The sequence below is a fragment of the Callorhinus ursinus genome, unplaced genomic scaffold (genome assembly GCF_003265705.2).
Source record: "Callorhinus ursinus isolate GAN/ISIS: 27379988/994484 unplaced genomic scaffold, GSC_fseal_2.0 scaffold39, whole genome shotgun sequence".
Lineage (NCBI taxonomy): Eukaryota > Metazoa > Chordata > Mammalia > Carnivora > Otariidae > Callorhinus > Callorhinus ursinus.
In genome coordinates this window covers 874,834-898,109 of record NW_027397101.1, presented here as the reverse complement: position 1 = coordinate 898,109, position 23,276 = coordinate 874,834, and the positions used below count along the sequence as shown (strand labels likewise).

At 39.4% G+C, this 23,276-nt stretch overlaps 1 protein-coding gene across 4 annotated transcripts in view; it reads left to right on the top strand.

Annotated features, from left to right (window-relative positions):
• FRMD3 (FERM domain containing 3) overlaps positions 1-23,276 on the top strand; it is a 319,301-nt gene that overhangs the window by 158,108 nt on the left and 137,917 nt on the right. For all 4 annotated transcript variants that reach the window (XM_073880661.1, XM_025851700.2, XM_073880660.1 and 1 more), the window contains exon 3: positions 4,542-4,584. In XM_073880661.1, coding sequence (XP_073736762.1) covers positions 4,542-4,584 — 43 coding nt within the window. The remainder of the gene's footprint in view (positions 1-4,541; positions 4,585-23,276) is intronic.

The window sequence follows — 23,276 nt, the reverse complement described above, 5'->3', positions numbered from 1 at the left end:
AAACAAAAAAAACAACTACCATATATTGCAAGTAGCAACTGAAAGGAAAATAGCAATGCAGTAAATGTTCTGAGCCTCAGATCTAATCACTAAGCACACAGCATCCTGGTTGTTTCTTTCTCACTGGCGTGTAATCCATCTGTACGTATAGTAACAGCAGGAGTTGTTGGTGTCGTACAGACTTGAATTCATTGCCCAACTCACAACTCTAAAAGGAAGAAGGAAAAAGGGGAGGAGAATTACCTTTCATGTAGAGCAGAAGGCAGATGGGATGGGAGTGTGAGAGGTAGAGAGGGAAAGAGGTGGGCTCACCAAGAGGAGCCATTGCACCAACTTGAGAGTGTCTGAATGAATGCAAAGAAGATGGGAGCAGCTGGTGTTTGAGCTTTAACTAGGCTCTAAGCTCTGTTCTAAGGACTGCTTTAATGCATTAACCTACTTAAACCTCACAGTGGTGCTGTAAGTGGGGAAACAGAGGAAGAAACACACTGGAGGTCACATCACTAGTAAATGGCAGAACTGGGATTTGAACGCAGAGCTGGTGGCTTAGCTGGACTTGGCATCTGCCTGTTATATATGAAATTCTTTGTCTTGAGTCTGAACTACATAAAAATTCACCTTTATCCTCTGAGTAGAGCTTAGCTTCCTTTTTTAAAAATTGAATTTTAATTATTCATGTAATGGGTGAATACATGTAAAAAGTATAAGTTAAAACATCACAGATGAAACAGAAGTCATGGTTTCCTTTGAGTAACAGGATTTCCTGTTTCCAGGAATTTCCTTCTAAATTCCTGTTTTCTCCCTGTTATGTTTATTGTGTATCATTTCAGATCTTTAAAAATACATTTAGATGCTTACTATGGATTCTTTGAAAATATAGGGTAGTGTTTTGTACTTTTTACTTAAAAAAGAAAACACTAATTATATGATACCATAGTGCAGAGGTTCCCAAACTTTGTTGATTTATGGCTCTCTTAGTATCTTAGTAATTATTTCATGGGGCCCTAGGTCAAAAGTACTTATTTCATAGTGCTCTACCTAATAAGAGTTAGGGACAACAAACTTAGTATTTAGGTCCTAACAGCTTAGTGGTCATTTAAAACATGACGTACATGAAAATAATGTTTCCAGTTCATTCTTAACCACAATTACCTGGGAACAGGATGTGTGCACCTGTCGGACAGCCCCTGGCTCCTCAGATTCCAGGACCAGATCAGATAGATACTGCCATACTCATTGCCTTGCACACCTCTTTTCGCATGGTACTAGCTTTTTATCACAGCAACCGCTAAAAACCCAGCATTGCAAAAAGTATGACATCAAAAGAAATATAGCATGATCTAATGTTAGAGCTGGGAACTTCTTTGAACTGCTAGTTTGCACAGTGGGTATCTGACAGATTTCTAGAATGGCTCCTTTTCCCTGGGGCGCTTCAGTGCATGATTTGAGAACTGTGGCCATAGTTATAAATTTTGCAGTTCACTTTTTTCATCACACAGTGTGTTTTTAGAGATCTAACCACGTTACCCATCAAGATCTACGTCCTATAATACACTGAAGAATCCTCTAGAATATGAACAGATGACAGGTTATTTACCATTTTCCTGATCATGGCCATTAATAGTCTAATGTTTTATAATTTAATATAATCTTGCAGTGAGAATCCTTGTTATGTTCCTCTGTGTTCATGTAGGCAAAATGGGGAATAAGGGAATTGTGGGGCCATAGGCCAGTCAAGAGTTATAAATTTTAATAAATGCTCACAAACTGAGCTTGACCCTCTCCAAAGAAATGATTTACTATAATCCTTGAAACATGACTAATGCTGGCTTATTTTTCTTAGGGCTCTATACCCCATGACTATCCCACTGCAGAAGAATAGTTGTCCTGGTAGAAAAGTATGTATTGGTCACACTGTACATGTAGGTAATTAAGATACATGAGGTTTGAGAGGCAGGTGTAGGGTGTGAACAGGCCAAGGGGAGGAGGAAGGTCAGAACCCATCAGAAACTGCAGGGTGTATTTCGTAGGACAAGGTGGTCATTCATTTAGAGTAAATAACTTATTTAGGGCACAGATGGCAAATATTTTGCAGGCATACCTTCCATGTTCCCTACCCCTCCATGGCAGACACAGCCAATCCATCATGGCCCTCGTTCTCACTGAGATTTTGATCCTTCTTCACAGCCCTGGGAGATTGCCACCAACTAACTGGTATGGGCATATACAAATGGAACGTACCTGTCATCCCTGGAGGCAGAGAGGAGGAGGAAAGGCAGGTTGAAGTTAGGCAGAGAAGGGCTAAGGAGTTCAAATGATGCCAAGTAAGGAGAACTCGGAAAATGCATTTCAGACTTTATTGGCCAAATGACTAGTGATTCTCCTTTGTGAGACAAGAGCGGTAGGTATTGATCTCAGTTGGTATTTGTTTTCTTGCCTTTGTTCTAAATTATCCTATTTCTAGAAAAATAATTTAATCATCAGAGGCCCCTTTTATTATTCTCCTCCATGGGATATGGTCTGCTAATTAAACTGTACTTATTAAGTAACAGCATCAGCAAACAAACATTTATTGATATTTTTCACATGCCAGGCATGGTTTAAGTGTCTCATGTTTATTAACTTTTTATTAACTTCTAAAATCCTTGCAACAACCGTGCAAAGTAGGTATTACTGCTATTCCCATATGATAGTTGCGGAAATTGAGAGCGAGGTTAAACATTTTGTACATGGTTATACAGCTAGTAAGTGGCCCATTAATATGTTTTTCCACTGTTCAGTGATAACTGTGTAAATGCCAAGCATTGCTTCTGACTAGGAGATAACCAAAAGTAGAATGATGGTCTCCAAAGGCCTGGAGAAAGGGGGCTGCAGAGTGACTGTTAGTTAGGGCTAGAGTTTCATTTTTACAAGGTGAAAGTGCCCTGGAGAAGGATGGTGGTGATGGTTGCACGCCACTTTGAATGCATTTAATACCAGTGAACTGTACACTTAAAAAGGTTAGGATGGTGAATTTGATGTTGTGTATGTTACCACAATTAAAAAAATGGAAAAGGGAGGAAAAACCAGGTTCTCAAAATGAACAGACCTAATTTTGATCAGAAGCAAAGAAACTTGCCGTGTCCATTTGTGCAATACATCAGAGGTAAATGTATGGTTTTCTGTCCAACTCTTCATGACATTGACATGGTTAAAAAATACCCTATTCTTGCTTTAGAAGACTGTAGCGATCTGACACCCTGGATTGGAAACTCTTGATTTGACCACTCCATTTTTCAGCTCCTGGGGAAAGAAGGAATGTCGAGAATAATGTTTTAGAGCAGACTGATCTTTGGAGAGGCCACACGGCCAAGGTGAAGGGCCTGTGCTCTGGAATCCCACTGTGCGCTGGTTTCACCACTTAATCTCTGGATGACCTTAGGCTAGTTGTCTAATGTCCTGAGCCTCCTAATTTCTCATCTGTAAATGGGGTGGTAGTGATGGCCCATGGAAATGCTTAGAGTAGCACCTGGCATTTAGGAAGCACTCAGCATAGGCTAGCTCTTCTTAGACTTTATGGTTATGCATTTATATCAAATGGTAGGGACATTACAGAAGTCTGAGGCTTAGGCGGATGACACAAATGGGGTATAAGCCTCAAGGAATGGTAAGCATCCTCCTTTCCTCTCTAGTATTGAACATGAGGGTGCCTGGTAAGTGAGGGCTCTCTGACCTCCCTGATGGATACCAACGGCATTCCTATTGTCTTTATAAACTGCAGGTGTATAGAGCAATGCTTCCTGACATGCCCTGAGTGGCTTCAACAACGTCAATGGTTAGGGATATCAAAAGCTGCCTGGCTCTCAACATGTTGGAATGACCTCCACTCACAGTGTGGAGCGAGTGGCTGCTGGGATCAGCATGTATCTGCTTCGAATGCCTGTCACTAACACCATTTTGAGCTACCCAGGTCTTTGGGCTTCTTTGTTTTGTGATAGAGCTGGTTTTTCTTCTAGACGATCTCAATCCTCTGAAGTAAGATATTTATCACTTGTTCTTCCCTACTATAAAAGAAGAATTGCCTCTGTGTGATGGGGCTCATGCTGGCTTGGCCCCCTGTTCACCTGACAGGGGCTACCTGGCAGGGGGGATGGGGTGCTGAAGCTGTCTTGGACTGTGACTCTTTGAGGTCGTGGATGTCCAAGTCTTTAGCCATTTGTGGCTTGCCCAGAGCAATGGAACTCCATCTCCTAGGGTCACTAGAGCCACGAGAATATCCCACTGAAGTGCATGTTCTCTCCCTAGTTCTTCTCTCTTAGTAGGACTCAAATACTACTCTGTTAATTCTCAGTAATTTATAACCTTGCCTGTTGTATTTTCATTATGGAATTGTTTGTGTTGATCTTTGGAAGGTGGAACCTTGAGGAAATATTTATGGGAACCAAGACTGTACTTTGTTTGAAAAAGACTATATTAAATTTCTCTTAGTTATTAAGTATGCATCCTATGGTTCGACCATTTGACCTATAATCTCTCTCTCTTTTTTTTTTTCTTCTCCCTAGCACTGGCTTGAGCCTAATAAGTCCATCTCCAAGCAAATGAAATGTAAGTGTCAATCTGTGGTTTCACTTTTGCTATGAACTGTCCAAAGATAGGTTCTGTTTCTCGACCAAGTTTCTCCTTCCAGGGAAGAAATGGCTGGAGTTGAAGATCTGTGGGTGGGGGCTTCTCTCTCTCCTGTTGGTTGCTGTGTGACTTCTCTTTGCTGGACTTCGTCTTCCCTGTAGTCACTCTTCCCGTCACCTTACCTTCAGAGTTCATATTCGAACAGGAGCATTGGAATTAGATGATTAAGTATCAGTTAAACATAACCACCAGGTGCCTGGTTTCTTTGGATTGTGGGGGTTGCTAGTAAGTGGTTCAGGGTGGAAGGTGCAGTCCTGCAGGGATGAGAAAAGTGGGTGTATTTTGAAACTAAACTCTTGCTGCTAACTTTACTGAAGATTGTTTTATTCTTTTCTATACTTCAGACTCCCTACAATAATTTCTTCCCCCTGAGTAATTGTTTTCAAGCCCTTGTGTTCTGAACTGCCTTTTTTTTTTTTTTTTAAATTGATGAACTCTTGGGGAAATTGCCTTGGGAAACATCTTTTTAGAACATCTGGTCATCCACTTTGGGTGTTGTGAGGAGGGTGTTCACCGGGTCCTTGATGGCATGGTGTTTTGTCTTGGTCATCCGTGCTAGGCTGTAGTCAGCCTGCTTTTATTTATGATTTGGAGCAGGGCTTCTGAAATGCACTTCAGAAATTCATTGCCTGCCCTGAAATCCATTTATCCCTCCATGTCAACTTTTCCAGGGCTCTGAAATGTAGGCGATAAATCAGTTTCTCATCGGAAATCAGTTTAGCGCATATTATGTCACTTATCATTATTCAAGGGATTCTTTCCTTTTTCAAATACAAAGAAATTATTCTGGGCAGGGTTTTTAAGTGGGAAAAGTAAGAAACTGAACATGGATGGCAAACTCGCAACCAGTACATCTATTCCTTAACCCTCCTTTTTCCTCCCTCCTGTTCCCTCCCCCCTCATCCCTCCTTCCCTTTGTCCCTTCCCATTCCTCTTCCTTCCCTCCCCCATCTGTCTGGAACAAACTCTGTCTGATCAGTGCAGGAAAGACAGCCAGGTTGTTCTGGGGAAGGCTGATGCCCATGGCTGCTGGGAGCCATGGCTGATGCAGGAAGCTGACAGGAAAGTTGTATGAGGCGAAAACAGGAGCAGCAGTGGACATGCGATGTCCAAAGGGGTCAGTTTGTTGGGGTGCAGCTGGAATAGAATCGGAATAAGCATCCAAGAAGAAATAGGAGGACAGAGGTATCGAGAAGCTTTATATAGAATGATATGAAGGATAATATGAAGGATAAGAATGAATTAGCATGTCTGGAAAAAAAAAATTCGTGGAGCACCTGCGTAGCTAACTCAGATTAAGCATCTGACTCTTGATTTCTGCTCAGGCCATAATCTTGAGGTCCTGGGATTGAGCCCATGTGGGGCTCCTTACTCAGTGGGGAATCTTTGAGATTCTAAGATAACTAAATGAAAAAGAGTCTTTAAAAAATTGCTGATACCTAGCTTTTATCCCTTAGCTACTAAGTTTTGATATTTTTATGTGTTTTAAAATGTTCAAACAATTTCCCAGGAAGCTTATTTATAGTAAATGGTTCTTTGACTTTGGTTCTTAAATGCTATGCAATATTTTCCTTAGGCTACACATATTTTTAAAATATAAATTTATCTCTAAAGTCAGATGCCTTTCAACACTTAATAGAAGAAACAACTTTTTTTTTAATAGAAGAAACAACTTTTAATTTGCAAAGAATTTGCTGCTTAAGAGCTTTGTCTCCATGCTAAGTAAATCTGAACAACTAATTGAAAATTTACAAGGTTTGGTAAAAGTGTTTTAAGGATTGACATTTGACTGCTGGCCAATGTCAATCTAATAACAAATGAAATCTGAATCAGGAAAGAAGAACTCTATAAAATTCAGTTTCTAAACCAGACCAGCTGACTCCCTGATTCTAGGAACTGGTAAAGGTCTTATCTATCACCCAGTCTGCTGTTGTATTTTTGAGGACATTACTAAATAAGAAATCATGTAATTTTCTCAAGATCACAAATCTAGTTTTATTGTTGATGATGGCGTCTTTTAGTATCAACAATTTCTGTATTCTTATATGTATATCCTGGAAATATTAACCTTACCATAAATTCAAAAAAATGTTAAACTAGGACTTGTATATTATTAACCCAGAGAAACTGGGTTCAACTTCTGGGACTCATCCATGAATCTATCAAAAGGATCTGGTTGCAGGTCTTCCAGGCAACTTTCTTCTTGGGTATGTGTATAACTTTAATCCTGTGATTGTCTTTGAGTAGCCAATGAGGGCAAAATTTTTTTCAGGAATGGTTTGATGGCAGACTTTCAGGTTCTTTACCCTGACCCTATTAAGATCTCTTTAACTATGGGTGTTCTCAGGAATGGTATTTTCCAGGGTTGGCTGAAGGTCAGCTGCCCTGATTAACAAACACTCTACAAAGACATTATTATCTTATTAGGATTTTTAAAGATAGTTAATTTTTATTTATTTTACTTGTTTAAAAATTTTCCCTTTTTAATGAGATATAATTGGCATGTAACATTATATAAGTTTAAGATATGTAACATAATAATTTAATATATGTATATATTGCAAAAATGATCACCATAGTAAGATTAGTTAACATCCATTACCTCACATAGACATTCACACCTCATATATTAAAACAGGTTTTAAATAATGTCCAGGATTTTTCTTAGTCTGTGTTTTCATTTTAAATTCTTCTGAACTATTTCCTTTCTCTTCCCCCATATATCTCCAGGCCCACTCCAAAGAAATAACTGTTAACAGTATTTTATATAGCCTTCTGGAATTTCTTATGTATATATAAACTCCCCCATCATATATATGACCTTTTATAAACAGAAATGAGATCAATCTCTGTTTTTCTTCACCTTATTTTTTAAATAGCTTTGGAGATTTTAATATCAGTGATTGATGACTGACTTCATTTAATTTATTAATTTTTATTACTTTTTAAAAGATTTTATTTATTTGAAAGAGAGAGAGTGAGTGAGTGAGTGAGAGAGAGCGTGAGCCAGGGAGGAGTGGAGGGAGAGGGTGAGACAGACTCCCCACTGAGCGGGGAGCCCGAGGCAGGGCTCAGTCCCAGAACTCTGGGATCACGACCTGAGCCAAAGGCAGGCGCCCAACTGACTAAGCCACCCAGGTGCCCCAATTGACTTTCTGACAATTACATGAATATGTAACAGACATCAAAATATTTTCTAGTAATTTGCAATTATGCATTATGCTGCGATAAACACACTTGTATGTACTTTCTTGCATGTTTACAAGTGCATCTGTACTAGAAATTCCTTTTAGAAGTGAAATTGTTGGATCAAAAGGTATACATTTTATATTTTCTTAGTGGTAAATATCCATTTAAGACCTTATAGTAATTTATCCCCAATAATGTTACGTGAGAGTGTTTCCCCCAAATCTTGTTGAAAATAGGTAGAATCAAACTTATTTTTATGGTGACTTCAAATGTATTAAGGAAGAGAAATATTTAATTGAGAGAATAATTAATTGGACAGTTACTTAATTGGGTATACATTCTATTTTATTTTTAAAAAGATTTTATTTAGAGAGAGCACAGCTGGGGGGAGGGGCAGAGGGAGAAGGAAAGAGAGCATCTCAAGCAGACTCTGTGCTGAGCACAGAGCCAATGTGGGGCTCCATCTCATGACCTCGAGATCATGACCTGAGCCAAAATCAAGAGTCAAATGTTCAGCCAACTGAGCCACCCAGGTGCTCCTTGAGTGTACATTTCAAAGCTGAAAGACTTCTTAAACCAAAGTCTTATTTCTCTTCTGAACTTAAATTTTATTTTTTAAATGAACATATAGTAAAATTGACTTTATTTTGTTGTATACTTCTGTAAATTTTAACATATAGGTTTGTATAACCTCCAGTACAATCAGGATAGAGAATAAATCCATCACCCCAAAAGCCTCCCTTGTATTCCCTTTTATAGTCATGTATCCCTGCCTCTCAGCACTAGCAACCCCTGACTTGTTCTGTCAATATAGTGTGTGTCCTTTTAGAATGTCCTATAAATGGAATGATATAGAATATAATATTTTGAGACTTTTTAAATCAGCCTTAGTAACTCTGAAATTCAGCCAAGCTGCCGTGTTTGTCAATACATGATACAGAAGATTATTAAAAGTAAATTTGGTCTTTGAAAATATCAAGAAAGTGATGAACCTCTAGCAAGACCGATAAAGAAAAAAGAAGACACAGGTTACCGATATCAGGAACGAAAGAGACTATCACTACAGACCCCACAGAACAACTCTAGGTATGTAAGTTTGACAGCTTAGATGAAATGGGCTCATTTCTCAAAAACCATGAATTACCAAAACTCACCCAATATGAAATACATAAGATGAGTAGTTGTATGATTATCAAAGAAAATAGGTTAAACTTCCAGATAAGAAAATCTCTAGCCCATTTGCTGTTGCTCTGTTGCTATAGAACCCCCTTTGCTTTAACCAGGAGCTTCTCCTGGAGCTTTCCCCCTCCATGGTGATGTCCTCCCAGTATCTGAGTTCTGTCCAAGGGATACCAGAGGGAAAAACGTGGAGAACCCAACACCAGTTCAGGGGTCTTGTGAATTATTCTCCTTTCCCACTCTGCCTGCTATTGTTTACTTTCCAGAGTCCTTAAATAGCTGCTGCACACATTCTCTCTGTGCGTTATAGCTGCATTCAGTGGGAGAGGTGGGACGGGGTGTGATTAGTCAATACTTGCTGGAATTGGAAACTTCAAATCAAACTTTTTATCATTCCTTGTTGACTAGGTTAAAATGCAGATAGCTACATGATTTGGGCAGTGTTGAGGGGAATATCTTCCTCGTCTCCCTATTCCATCATTGCATGCCTATAGGCACAAATGTGGACTGAGCTTTGATCTTTTCCTTTTCAGAGTATTCAGATAGTAGGTTGTCTGCGAACAAAGTGTTAAATGAAGTGCGTATGTTGGATATTAGATTTTCAGAGTCTTCGTTTTCCATGTAGGAGTAGTGAGTGTTTGCACTTAACAACGTATAGCTTTTAGCCTTGTTCCCTAACTGTGGGATGTAGCTTAGTGTGTCTACATGTACTGGCACACATCAAAAGAACAAAAATTTCATGTCTTGCAGGATCTGTGTAACCACACAAACTGTATTAGCGTGAAGAGGTTTAAAAATGTTGCACATTATAACTCAGATGTGCATAAGTGTGACATTATTTCCCCATGACTGAATTCAGTTTTCTGTGAGCTTCTTTCCTCTGGGGGCAAAAAAGTTCAATCTTGGCACTTTAGGATAATTCAAGATCTGCCAGTTTAGAATTTGATCTTTTTCAGGAAATTACTCAGTGAATTCATTGTTTAAACATGAACCCTTGAAAGTGCATACTTATATGTTGGGGTATTTTTCCCACACCAAGAGCTTTTCCTCCTCCATTCCGGGAATGGCCTCTTGAGGCAGGGGACGCTTCTGTACCATCACGGCAGCAAAAATGATGTCTCTCTTGTGCCTGGTCCTCTGAGTCTTCCCCTGGCCAGTCTTAGGCGATTTGGCTTTTGGTTGCTGACATCTTTTCCCCACTGTATCCTCTCTGGAAGTCACTGGTCCCACCTGGCCTTTCAGTATGCACTGACACGTGCTGCTGGGACCTCTGCTCCTTGTCTTGCCCTGCGGGTCTGCAGACTGTGCCCCTGGTGGTCCCCATTCTAGGTGTCTTTCACTTGTTGGCTCTCAGCGCTGCTCAGCCCCTTTTGTGCCCTGCTTCAGCCTTGGGAAAACTTATGTACCCTAAGTAAGGCTCCTCTGCTTAAACACAGTGTGGGGCCATTTCTTCTGTGTTCTCCAAAGTCCTAACAGAACACTTCCCCAAACTGTTCTGGGATTTCTTTGTCTTGCTTGTATGCTTCACTCTGTTCAGCCAAGCTAGGGTGTTGAGGGGTGCTGGATGCCCTTTCATAGCTTCAGATAGCATTTTAAATGTGGTTTTGTCCTCTCTGGGTCTCTCCAAGCTCTCTACTTGCCTTCCTTCCCCACCCCTTACCCACAGTTAGTAATGGCTTTTATCCTTGGATGCAAGATTAATATCCTAAAATGATACTTATACACAAGCAGCAACTATTTCTGAAATGTAATGGAAGAAAGGGCTATCACCTACAATAGAAATAACAAGTAAAAACAAATTTCTCAAATATAACAAGAAATGTGCAAAACTATGAAATTATACTGTGGAGTTACTGTAGATTAAAAAGACTTCAATAAATGGAGACTTCTTATGTTTTCATTTAATATTGTTAAAGTCAATTTTTTACAAATTAATATATACATTCAAATAATTTTCAAATAAAAATGTCAGTGAGATTCTTTATGGCATTTAACACACTGATTCTAAGGCTCATTTGCAAAAGAAAATGCTCCAGAACAGCCAATAAATATGTGGAAAAGAACAATGATAGGGTAGGGTCCTTGTTTTATTAAGTAGCAAATCAAGGCATATGAGCTATAATAATTGAGTCCTTGTCGACTAGGTTAAAATGCAGGTAGGCTACATGATTTGGGCAGTGTTGAGCCATTTGGGAGGGAAATTTGTTTTTCTAAAGTAAAAATGCCTGTGTCCCTTCACATGCTAAGGGCAGACAATCTGCTGGGTATAATTGAAGAACGGTAACAAAAGGATGGTAATTTAACCTTTGGATTCTTTTTAGTTCTTGCATTTTTGTTGAAGTGCTCAGAAAAGTAGCTGGAAGGTAATATAAAACTTATGTTTGAGATGATATGATTACATTTTTGTTGTTGGATTTAAATTCTCTCTAAAGTTACCAGCCATCGCTCATTTGGACTCATCTTATTAGTTTTAACTTTTTCTCCATGTAGAATAACCTACTTTATATGTGAGATTTTGAAATTTAATTTTGCACTGTGCAATTATATGCTTCATGGGTTAGTTTAGAATGATTAACAATATTCAACATCAGAATTTATGAGATTGGTGAATTCAGAGAAAGTGTTTAGGAAACAAAGTATAAATCAGAAGTAAAAGTGTAGATGTGTTTTTAAAAAAATGCCTATGTCTCTCCATCCAACAAGCTCATCTCTATGAATCTATTGGAAGTGAAATTTAAGAAAAAGAAGATAGTAGGAAGGGAAAAATGAAGGGGGGGAAATCGGAGGGAGAGACGAACCATGAGAGACGATGGACTCTGAGAAAAAAACTGAAGGTTCTAGAGGGGAGTGGGGGGGGGGTGGGTTAGCCTGGTGATGGGTATTAAAGAGGGCACGTTCTGAATGGAAAAAAAAAAAGTACGTATATACACATACAATTAAGTATATCTGTGTAATCCAGGTAAAAATGAAGATTTAGCCATATCTGAATTGGAATGAGGTAGAAAATGGTCCGTTTTTCCCATCCTGACCTCATTCTTATAATTTATCAGATTCCCTTTGGTATTATCTTTTATAAGTTATATTTTCTCAACCCATTCTTCCATCCTTCTCTGCTTCCCTCCTTTCATTTTTTCTCCCTTTCCTTCTTCCATTTCTTTTTTCCTTCCTTCTTCATTACTTATTTCACTTGTGCTCTGTAAACATTTATGAGACCAAAGCCATGAACCATGTTATAGGCCCTTAGGAAATACACAGTTTAACAACAAGAGGAGCTTAGGTGTTTCAGTTTCAAAGGGCTCCTAGTTGCAGTTTATTTGTGTGAAAGTTGGGCAAAACACTTTTTTTCGGGGCACCTGTGGTGGCTCAGTCGGTTAAGAGACAGACATAGACTCTTGGTTTCCGCTCAAGTCATGATCTCAGGGTTGTGAGATTGAGCCCCATGTCTGGCTCATGCTGGGGCTGAATCCTGCTTGAGATTCTCTCTCTCCCTCTCGCTCTGCTCCTCCCTTTGCTTGTGCTCCTGCTCTCTCTCTCTCTCTCAAATAAATAAATAGATCTTTAAAAAAACCACTTTTTTTTCCTCTTTTGGATATTATGAGGTTTTGATGGTCTCCAAAGCCCCTTAAAGTTTCAAAAACAAAAATAATTTTAAAATAACTTTATGTTTGCAATCTAAGTAAGAATAAATAGACAACAAGAAATGTTAGAGGAGGAAAAAGAAATGTCAGCAATGTAAGTATTTACATATAAGGCCTGGTTAATAAATGGTTGATAAAATATTTTTCCTATCAGTGCAAATGATTAAGCCAAGGGCGGTAGGTGCTATCAGTAAATTTGAATGAACAACTGCGGTGAATGTGTAAAGGTGGACATATTAAGAATGGACAATAGAGATTTGCCTGAAATATTTCCTACGAGCTCTATTACTGGATTATTAGAAACCCTATCTTGGTTTCTCATAGGTCTGGTTTCACCTACAAGTCAGTCCTATTCTTAGTTTGTTCTTTCATACATTATTCTGACATAAAAGTGACAGACATTTATAGGTTATTTATACTAATATATCTCTGCAGCCATTTTTCCAAATATCCTTGAATTACCCTAAACTATTATTGGAAATATTTTTGTGAATAAAACTTAATTTAGGAAAACACTTCAAAGTTTACATTGATTGTAGAATTGAGTGCTGCTTTATTTCCATAAAGCATATCAACTAAAATATGGAAATATAGACTTTTTGTCTTTGCACTATGAAATATGATTGACAAATGCAAGATTTTTTCATAAGGGGCAGTTCATTTGTTATTGGGACTGGTATTCTACATATATAGACATATATGTAGATATATGTCTACATATGTTTACATATATATCTACACATGTATCTACATATTATATATATCTACATATTGGAGATATATATATGTATGTCTATATATAACATAAAAAGTTAAGATGTTTTATTTAATGATAAATTATCTTTTTTTACTATTTTTTTTTACTGTTCAAGAAAACATTCTTATTGCATGAGGTATTATTAATTTTGAAATAACTTATTTCTCCACAAAGTGTTCTAGGGTTTGCACACAATTTGTGCTTATTATCGTCTTCACCTGAAATTTCATGTTATTAGCTGACCCTCAAATCAGGGGATTCTAAGGGATCAATTGCATTTGCTTTTTTTGTCAAGACAAATAATGCTAAGGGCCTGGTTTATTAATAATGGAAGAGACTAAGAACCAGTACATGGATATTTGTAATTGTAAGTTTCACAATACTTCTTTTTTAAAAAATTGTGTTATATGGCATAGCATGTATTTAGTTTGAAAGTGAATGTTCCATGATTCATTGTTTGCGTATAACACAAAAACTAATGATGTAATATATGGTGATTAACATAACATAATAAAATTAAAAAGAAAGGAAAAAAAGTGAAATTTATCCAAGCAGAGGTTTATATTATGCAAGGTATATATTGTAGCATTGCTTATAACACTGAGAATTGGAAGAAATAAAAAGCCTCTAATTCTGGCAGGGCTAAATTATGTGGGATACATACAGTCATTAAAAGGAACAAGGCAGAGCTATATAGTATTGACACTGAAAGATTTTAGATGTATCCTGGAGTTAAGAAAGCAAGTAAAAGTTTCACATATCAGATGATCCATATATATGAAAATAGATTATTTTAGTGCAGAGGATGGTTGCAGAGATGTGTACTAACTGGTTCCCTCAGGGGAAGGGAGTAGGGGAGACGGAGGTGAGAACACACGTTACATTTATTATATTATATGGTTATATTTTATTATGTAGTCATATTTTACTCAGATCTTTCACAATGAGAATATTTTCCTAGATCACTTGGTAATAAAGAGAAAACAAAAGGAGAGAGAGCTTTTTTTTAAAAGATTTTATTCATGAGAGACAGAGAGAGGGAGAGGCAGAGGAGAAGCTGGCTCCCCACGGAGCAGGGAGCCCGATGTGGGACTTGATCCCATGACCTGAGCCGAAGGCAGACGCTTAACCGACTGAGCCACCCAAGCGCCCCAGGAGAGAAAGATTTATGTCAAAACTGAGAAAGAGAGGGAGAGGGAAAGTAGGGGAGAGAGGAAGGGAGAAATCAAAGTGCATTATACATTAAGAATGTACTATAAAAATACAGACCTAGATGAAAGAAGACCCACTTCCAGAGAGCTTTTCTGCTTAATCCTGGCTGGTACCTGATTAGCCCAGCAGGGTAGTTAAGATCAGCTTCTTGCTCTATTTATCAGACACTGATGCTGCCAAGCACCCTGAAGGGACAGGGGCGCTTGAAGATGGCTTCGGCTTGCAAATCAGGGTGGAGAGGACCCCAGCTTCTGCATAATACATGGTGCAACTCAGCCATAGAGCACCATTGGGTCAAGTTGCTGGCTGGCGTTTGTAGCACTCCCCCCCTAAAGTTCTGATGGCTCCGCCTGGAAGCCTGGGGTGGCCCATAATTTCTGTCTCTGATGGTGCTATTTGTGAAACGTGTTTATGTGGCTTCCCTTTGCTTTCCAGCACCGCTTGAAGCTAATCTAATGAACAGTCCCCTTGCTGCTGAGAAATTTCATCAATGGAGAACATATCTTCTGTAGGATACGGGGAGCGTACCAGGAACCTGGCTTTTGCTCCGGTGTAAGGAATAGAAGGAGAAAAGCCATGGGTCCCCTACCTATTCATGAGGCCAGTTAGGATGCCTGCCTTCCACTGCTTTTGTTCTTCCAAGGACTCCTTTTGCTGAGGGATTAGTTTCCTCAAGGGCCGCCATAACAAAACTACCCATGCTGGGGGGCTTAAACAACAGAAATCTCTTCTCTCGCAGTTGTGGAGACTAGACTAGACCTTGAATGCAAGGTATCAGCAGGGCCATGCTCCCCCCCCACATACCCCCCGAAAGCTCTAGGGGAGAACGCTTTCTTGCCTCTTCCAGCTCTTAGTGGTTGCTGGCTGTCCTTGGCATTCCTTCCTTGGCCCATGGCTATATCATTCCAATCCTTGTCTTCATGTTCACATCACCTTCTCCCTGTGTTTCTCTGTGTCTGTGTCCAAGTCTCTTCTTTCTCTTAGAAAGATACCAGTCCTTGGCTTTAGGGCTCACCCTAACCCAGTATGACTTGATGTTAATCACATCTGCAAAGACCTTATTTCCAAATAGGGTTACATGCTGATGTTCTAGGGGGGTAGGAATTTCCAGGGAACACTACCCAGCCCACTGCACCAAGTGACCTCCATTCAGATCTCCCACATCTTTGAATATTTCTGTTTATTCTTTTTTTCTTTAAGATTTTATTTATTTATTTGAGAGAGAGAATGAGATAGAGAGAGAGCATGAGAGGGGAGAGGGTCAGAGGGAGAAGCAGACTCCCTGCCGAGCAGGGAGCCCGATGCGGGACCTGATCCCAGGACTCCAGGATCATGACCTGAGCTGAAGGCAGTTGCTTAACCAACTGAGCCACCCAGGCGCCCTATTTCTGTTTATTCTTTTGGTTACCTTCATGCCTTTGCTTTGTGGCTCATTTCTTTGCTTTGTGTGTATGTTCTTTTTTTGTGGAACTTGATCATATGCTTTTTTTTTTTTTTTTGGAAGGGAAACAGATTTTTTTTTTATTTTATTCTGTTACATTGGTCATCATACAGTGTATGATTAGTTTTTGATGTAGTGTTCCATGATTCAGTGTTTGCGTTCTGATAGTAAAACTTTATGCATTTTACTTCTCTAAGCCCCCATAGTGATAGTAACCCCATCTCTGACCTGTTGGGGCAGCCTGTCCCATTGACCTCACTCATATACTTGTCTAGTCCTATCTCCAGTGTTTAGTTTGGAAGATTTTTCCCCCTGGCCCATGACTTAGGACGGGGCTGTGCATGTAATCCGTTCCCAGTCAATGCTAGTGGACTAGAATCAAAATGTTCCTTTTAGGGAGTAGGTAAAAGAAGTTTAACTGCCATGTTCTTTAAAAACAAATCAAAACACACAACTGACCAAAGCCCATTGCATAGATCAAGTAACTGTAAGTCCCCAGCTGTTGTGGTTTAGTTTTGGCTGGTTTCATTCTTTCTAGTTTGCCTCATTCCATTGCTTCTTTCCAGCTTTGGAAGCCACCTTCTATTACTTTAGCGATAACTCAGTAGGTTTGGCAAGGCATCTCTTTTTCTTCTAGGTACAACCATTTCATCGAAAATTTCCATGTTTAAACCTTGTATCAGAAAGTCCATGCAGTTCAGATCTATAAATGGTTTCCATGTTGCATTCTTTTTGTTTTTCCAATATGGAAAAAATTAACGGTAACAATAGGTAATGACCGAAAAACCCTGAACTTTATGGGGTGCAATTCTAAATGGCATGCACATTTGATAAGCCCCAGATTTATACTTTTTACCCTTTTCCTTATGTTAAGGTTGGTGGCAACACTGATGTCTTTTTGATTGGGTACTATGGTGGGTTCTTGGGCTTCAGGGGGGACCCAACACTCTTCCTGGTTGGAAGGAGTGTGATGGGATATTGAAGAAAACAGAAGGAAAAGAGCATCTCCCATATGTAGTTGGGGTACACTTCCAGGGGCTCCCTTCAGGAGCACCCATGTTGTTTCATGATGGACCACGTGATTCAAAACTACAGGTTGTGTTGGTAGTCTAAATGTCTGAATGATAACCGCAATGGACCGAGAGATTCCATGCTTGGTGTATGAGCACTGGAGGTGATTCAAATATGGGTCAAGTGGGTAGTTTATTCATGTTTCCCTTTGGTTGGAAAACCTTTCTAATGCCTCATTTTTGGATGCAATTTTATAGTATAAAGTCGTAGGATGAAGTTACATAAGCAATTGAATTTGGCTGTTATAATTATCATTATTACTAGTTGAGTCACACCTACCAACATGACTCCTGAGGGTGTAGTTATACAACATCTGTAGCAAGCAGGCACCCGGATCTCCTGTCCTCAGTTTCATGTACTTTTGCTAACTTTCTTTTCTTTTTTTTTTTTGGCTAAAATTCTCAGGTCATTGTACCCTACGCTCAGGGAGCAAAGTGGGAAACCAAAAAATTCATTTGACTTGCTTTATTGAGATACATGCTTTATTGTGATGGTCTAGGACCGACTCCACAATATCTCTGAGGTCTGCTTCTATAGGGCTAGGTCAAGTCGAAGGGCTCTCCCTCATCCCCATCAGTTTCTTTTTTGCCTTCTAGAGTAGGAACAACTCCTATGGGTTGAGTACTTAGGTCTCAGGCAGTCTGCTGGGTGCTTTAAGTCATTAACTCATTTCATCTTCATCATTGGCTCTATATCAGGGGTCAGTGAACTATGGCCCCTGGGCCAAAAGCAGCCTACCGTCTATCTGTTTTTGTATGGCCTATAGGCTAGAAGTAGGTGTCCTAGTTTTATTTTTTATTTTTTTATTTTTTTATTTTTTATTTTTTTGCAGTGTTCCATGATTCATTGTTTGTTCATAACACCCAGTGCTCCATGCAGAACGTGCCCTCCTCAATACCCATCACCAGGCTAACACATCCCCCTCCCCCCCTCCCCTCTAGAACCCTCAGTTTGTTTTTCAGAGTCCATCATCTCTCATGGTTCGTCTCCCCCTCTGACATACTCCCCTTTTCTTCCTCTCCTGTTATCTTCTTCTTTTCCTTTTTTCTTAAAATATGTTGCGTTATTTGTTTCAGAAGTACAGATCTGTGATTCAACAGTCTTGCACAATTCACAGCGCTCACCGTAGCACATACCCTCCCCAATGTCTATCACCCAGCCGCCCCATTCCTCCCACCCCCAACCACTCCAGTAACACTCAGTTTGTTTCCTGAGATTAAGAATTCCTCATATCAGTGAGGTCATGTGATACATGTCTTTCTCTGATTGATTTATTTCACTCAGCATAACACCCTCCAGTTCCATCCACGTCGTTGCAAATGGCAAGATCTCATTCCTTTTGATGGCTGCATAATATTCCATTGTGTATATATACCACCTCTTCTTTATCCATTCATCTGTCGATGGGCATCTTGGCTCTTTCCACAGTTTGGCTATTGTGGACATTGCTGCTATAAACATTGGGGTACACGTACCCCTTCGGGTCCCTACATTTGTATCTTTGGGGTAAATACCCAGTAGTGCAATTGCTGGATCGAATGGTAGCTCTAATTTCAACTGTTTGAGGAACCTCCATACTGTTTTCCAGAGGGGTTGCACCAGCTTGCATTCCCACCAACAGTGTAGGAGGGTTCCCCTTTCTCCACATCCCCGCCAACATCTGTCGTTCCCTGACTTGTTAATTTTAGCCATTCTGACAGGTGTGAGGTGGTATTTCATGGAGGTTTTGATTTGGATTTCCCTGATGCCGAGCGATGTTGAGCACTTTTTCATGTGTCTGTTGGCCGTTTGGATGTCTTCTTTGGAGAAATGTCTGTTCATGTCTTCTGCCCATTTCTTGATTGGATTATTTGTTCTTTGGGTGTTGAGTTTGATAAGTTCTTTATAGATTTTGGATACTAGCCCTTTATCTGATACGTGATTTGCAAATATCTTCTCCCATTCTGTCGGTTGTCTTTTGGTTTTGTGGACTGTTTCTTTTGCTATGCAAAAGCTTTTTATCTTGATGAAATCCCAATAGTTCATTTTTGCCCTGGCTTCCCGTGCCTTTGGCGATGTTTCTAGGAAGAAGTTGCTGTGGCTAAGGTCGAAAAGGTTGCTACCTGTGTTCTCCTTTAGGATTTGGATGGACTCCTGTCTCACGTTTAGGTCTTTCAACCATTTGGAGTCTATTTTTGTGTGTGGTGTAAGGAAATGGCCCAGTTTCATTCTTCTGCATGTGGCTGTCCAATTTTCCCAACACCATTTGTTGAAGAGACTGTCTTTTTGCCATTGGACATTCTTTCCTGCTTTGTCAAAAATAAGTTGACCATAGAGTTGAGGGTCCATTTCTGGGCTCTCGATTTTGTTCCATTGATCTATGTGTCTGTTTTTGTGCCAGTACCAAACTGTCTTGATGATGACAGCTTTGTAATAGAGCTGGAAGTCCGGAATTGTGATGCCGCCAGCTTTGCTTTTCGTTTTCAGTATTCCTCTGGCTATTCTGGGTCTCTTCTGGTTCCATACAAATTTTAGGATTATTTGTTCCATTTCTTTGAAAAAAGTGGATGGTATTTTGATGGGGATTGCATTGAATGTGTAGATGGCTCTAGGTAGCATTGACATCTTCACAATGTTTGTTCCTCCAATCCATGAGCATGGAACGTTTTTCCATTTCTTTGTGTCTTCTTCAATTTCTTTCATGAGTATTTTATAGTTTTCTGAGTACAGATCCTTTGCCTCTTTGGTTAGATTTATTCCTAGGTATCTAATGGTTTTGGGTGCAATTGTAAATGGGATAGACTCCTTGATTTGTCTCTCTTCTGTCTTGTTCTGGTGTATAGGAATGCCACTGATTTCTGTGCATTGATTTTATATCCTGCTACTTGACTGAATTCCTGTATGAGTTCTAGCAGTTTTGGGGTGGAGTCTTTTGGGTTTTCCACATACAGTATCATATCATCTGCAAAGAGTGAGAGTTTGACTTCCTCTTTGCCGATTTGGATGCCTTTGATTTCTTTTTGTTGTCTGATTGCTGTGGCTAGGACTTCTAATACTATGTTGAATAGCAGTGGTGAGAGTGGACATCCCTGATGCGTTCCTGACCTTAGGGGAAAAGCTCTCAGCCTTTCCCCATTGAGAATGATATTCGCTGTAGGTTTTTCATAGATGGCTTTTATGATATTGAGGTATGTACCCTCTATCCCTATACTCTGAAGAGTTTTGATCAAGAAAGGATGTTGTACTTTGTTAAATGCTTTTTCTGCATCTATTGAGAGGATCATATGATTCTTGCTCTTTCTTTTGTTAATGTATTGTATCACGTTGATTGATTTGCGGATGTTGAACCAGCCTTGCAGCCCAGGAATAAATTCCACTTTGTCATGGTGAATAATCCTTTTAATGTACTGTTGGATCCTATTGGCTAGGATTTTGGTGAGAATTTTTGCATCCATGTTCATCAAGGATATTGGTCTGTAATTCTCTTTTTTGATGGGGTCTTTGTCTGGTTTTGGGATCAAGGTAATGCTGGCCTCATAAAATGAGTTTGGAAGTTTCCCTTCCATTTCTATTTTTTGGAACAGTTTCAGGAGAATAGGTATTAATTCTTCTTGAAATGTCTGATAGAATTCCCCTGGGAAGCCGTCTGGCCCTGGGCTTTTGTTTCTTGGGAGATTTTTGATGACTGCTTCAATTTCCTTAGTGGTTATAGGTCTGTTCAGGTTTTCTATTTCTTCCTGGTTCAATTTTGGTAGTTGATACATCTCTAGGAATGCACCCATTTCTTCCAGGTTATCTAATTTGCTGGCATAGAGTTGCTCATAATATGTTCTTATAATTGTTTGTATTTCTTTGGTGTTGGTTGTGGTCTCTCCTCTTTCATTCCTGATTTTGTTGATTTGGGTCATTTCTCTTTTCTTTTTGATAAGTCTGGCCAGGGGTTTATCAATCTTGTTAATTCTTTCAAAGAACCAGCTCCTAGTTTCGTTGATCTGTTCTACTGTTCTTTTGGTTTCTAGTTCATTGATTTCTGCTCTGATCTTTATGATTTCTCTTCTCCTGCTGGATTTAGGCTTTATTTGCTGTTCTTTCTCCAGCTCCTTTAGGTGTAGGGTTAGGTTGTGTATTTGAGACCTTTCTTGTTTCTTGAGAAAGGCTTGTATTGCTATATACTTTCCTCTCAGGACTGCCTTTGCTGTATCCCAAAGATTTTGAACCGTTGTGTTTTCATTTTCATTGGTTTCCATGAATTTTTTAAATTCTTCTTTAATTTCCTGGTTGACCCATTCATTCTTTAGTAGGATGCTCTTTAACCTCCATGTATTTGAGTTCTTTCCGACTTTCCTCTTGTGGTTGAGTTCTAGTTTCAAAGCATTGTGGTCTGAAAATATGCAGGGAATGATCCCAATCTTTTGGTACCGGTTGAGACCTGATTTGTGACCTAGGATGTGATCAATTCTGGAGAATGTTCCATGGGCAGTAGAGAAGAATGTGTATTCCGTTGCTTTGGGATGGAATGTTCTGAATATGTCTGTGAAGTCCATTTGGTCCAGTGTGTCATTTAAAGTCTTTATTTCCTTGTTGATCTTTTGCTTAGATGATCTGTCCATTTCAGTCAGGGGGGTGTTAAAGTCCCCCACTATTATTGTATTGTTGTCAATGTGTTTCTTTGCTTTTGTTATTAATTGCCTTATATAATTGGCTGCTCCCATGTTTGGGGCATAGATATTTACAATTGTTAGATCTTCTTGTTGGATAGACCCTTTAAGTAGGATATAGTGTCCTTCCTCATCTCTTATTACAGTCTTTGTTTTAAAATCTAGTTTGTCTGATATAAGGATTGCCACCCCAGCTTTCTTTTGGTGTCCATTAGCATGGTAAATGGTTTTCCACCCCCTCACTTTCAATGTGGGGGTGTCTTTGGGTCTAAAATGAGTCTCTTGCAGACAGCATATGGATGGGTCTTGTTTTTTAATCCAATCTGATAGCCTGTGTCTTTTGATTGGGGCATTGAGCCCATTTACATTCAGGGTAACTATTGAAAGGTATGAATTTAGTGCCATTGTATTACCTGTAAGGTGACTGTTAACTGTCTGTTGTCTGTGTTCGTTTCTGCTCTTTGCTGCTTTTAGGTTCTCTCTTTGCTTAGAGGACCCCTCTCAATATTTCTTGGAGGGCTGGTTTCGTGTTTGCAAATTCCTTTAGTTTTTGTTTGTTCTGGAAGCTTTTTATCTCTCCTTCTATTTTCAGTGATAGCCTAGCTGGATATAGTATTCTTGGCTGCATATTTTTCTCGTTTAGTGCTCTGAAGATATCTTGCCAGTCCTTTCTGGCCTGCCACGTCTCTGTGGATAGGTCTGTTGCCAATCTAATGTTTCTACCATTGTAGGTTACATATCTCTTCTCCCGAGCTGCTTTCAGGATTTTCTCTTTGTCTCTGAGACTCGTAAGTTTTACTATTAGATGTCGGGGTGTTGACCTATTATTATTGATTTTGAGAGGGGTCCTCTGTGCCTCCTGGGTTTTGATGCCTGTTTCCTTCCCCACATTAGGGAAGTTCTCTGGTATAATTTGCTCCAATATACCTTCTGCTCCTCTCTCTCTTTGTTCTTTTTCTGGGATCCCAAGTATTCTAATGTTGTTTCGTCTTATCGTATCGCTTATCTCTCGAATTCTGCCCTCGTGATCCTGTAGTTGTTTCTCTCTCTTTTTCTCAGCCTCTTTATTTTCCATCATTTGGTCTTCTATATCGCTGATTCTCTCTTCTGCCTCATTTATCCTAGCAGTTAGTGCCCCCATTTTTGATTGCACCTCATTTATAGCCTTTTTGATTTCTACTTGGTTAGATTTTAGTTCTTTTATTTCTCCACAAAGGATTTCTCTAATAACTTCCACACTTTTTTCAAGCCCAGCTAGTATCTTTAAAGTCATGATTCTGAACTCTAGGTCTGACATCGTACTAATGTCCGTATTGAGTAGGTCCCTGGCTGACGGTACTACCTCTTGTTCTTTTTGCTGAAGTGATTTCTTTCGTCTTGTCATTTTGTCCAGAGGAGAATAGATGAATGAGAGAACAAAATGCTAACAGGTTTACAACGTCCCCAGCAAATATACTGTATACAAATCAGAAAAGACCTGAAACCAG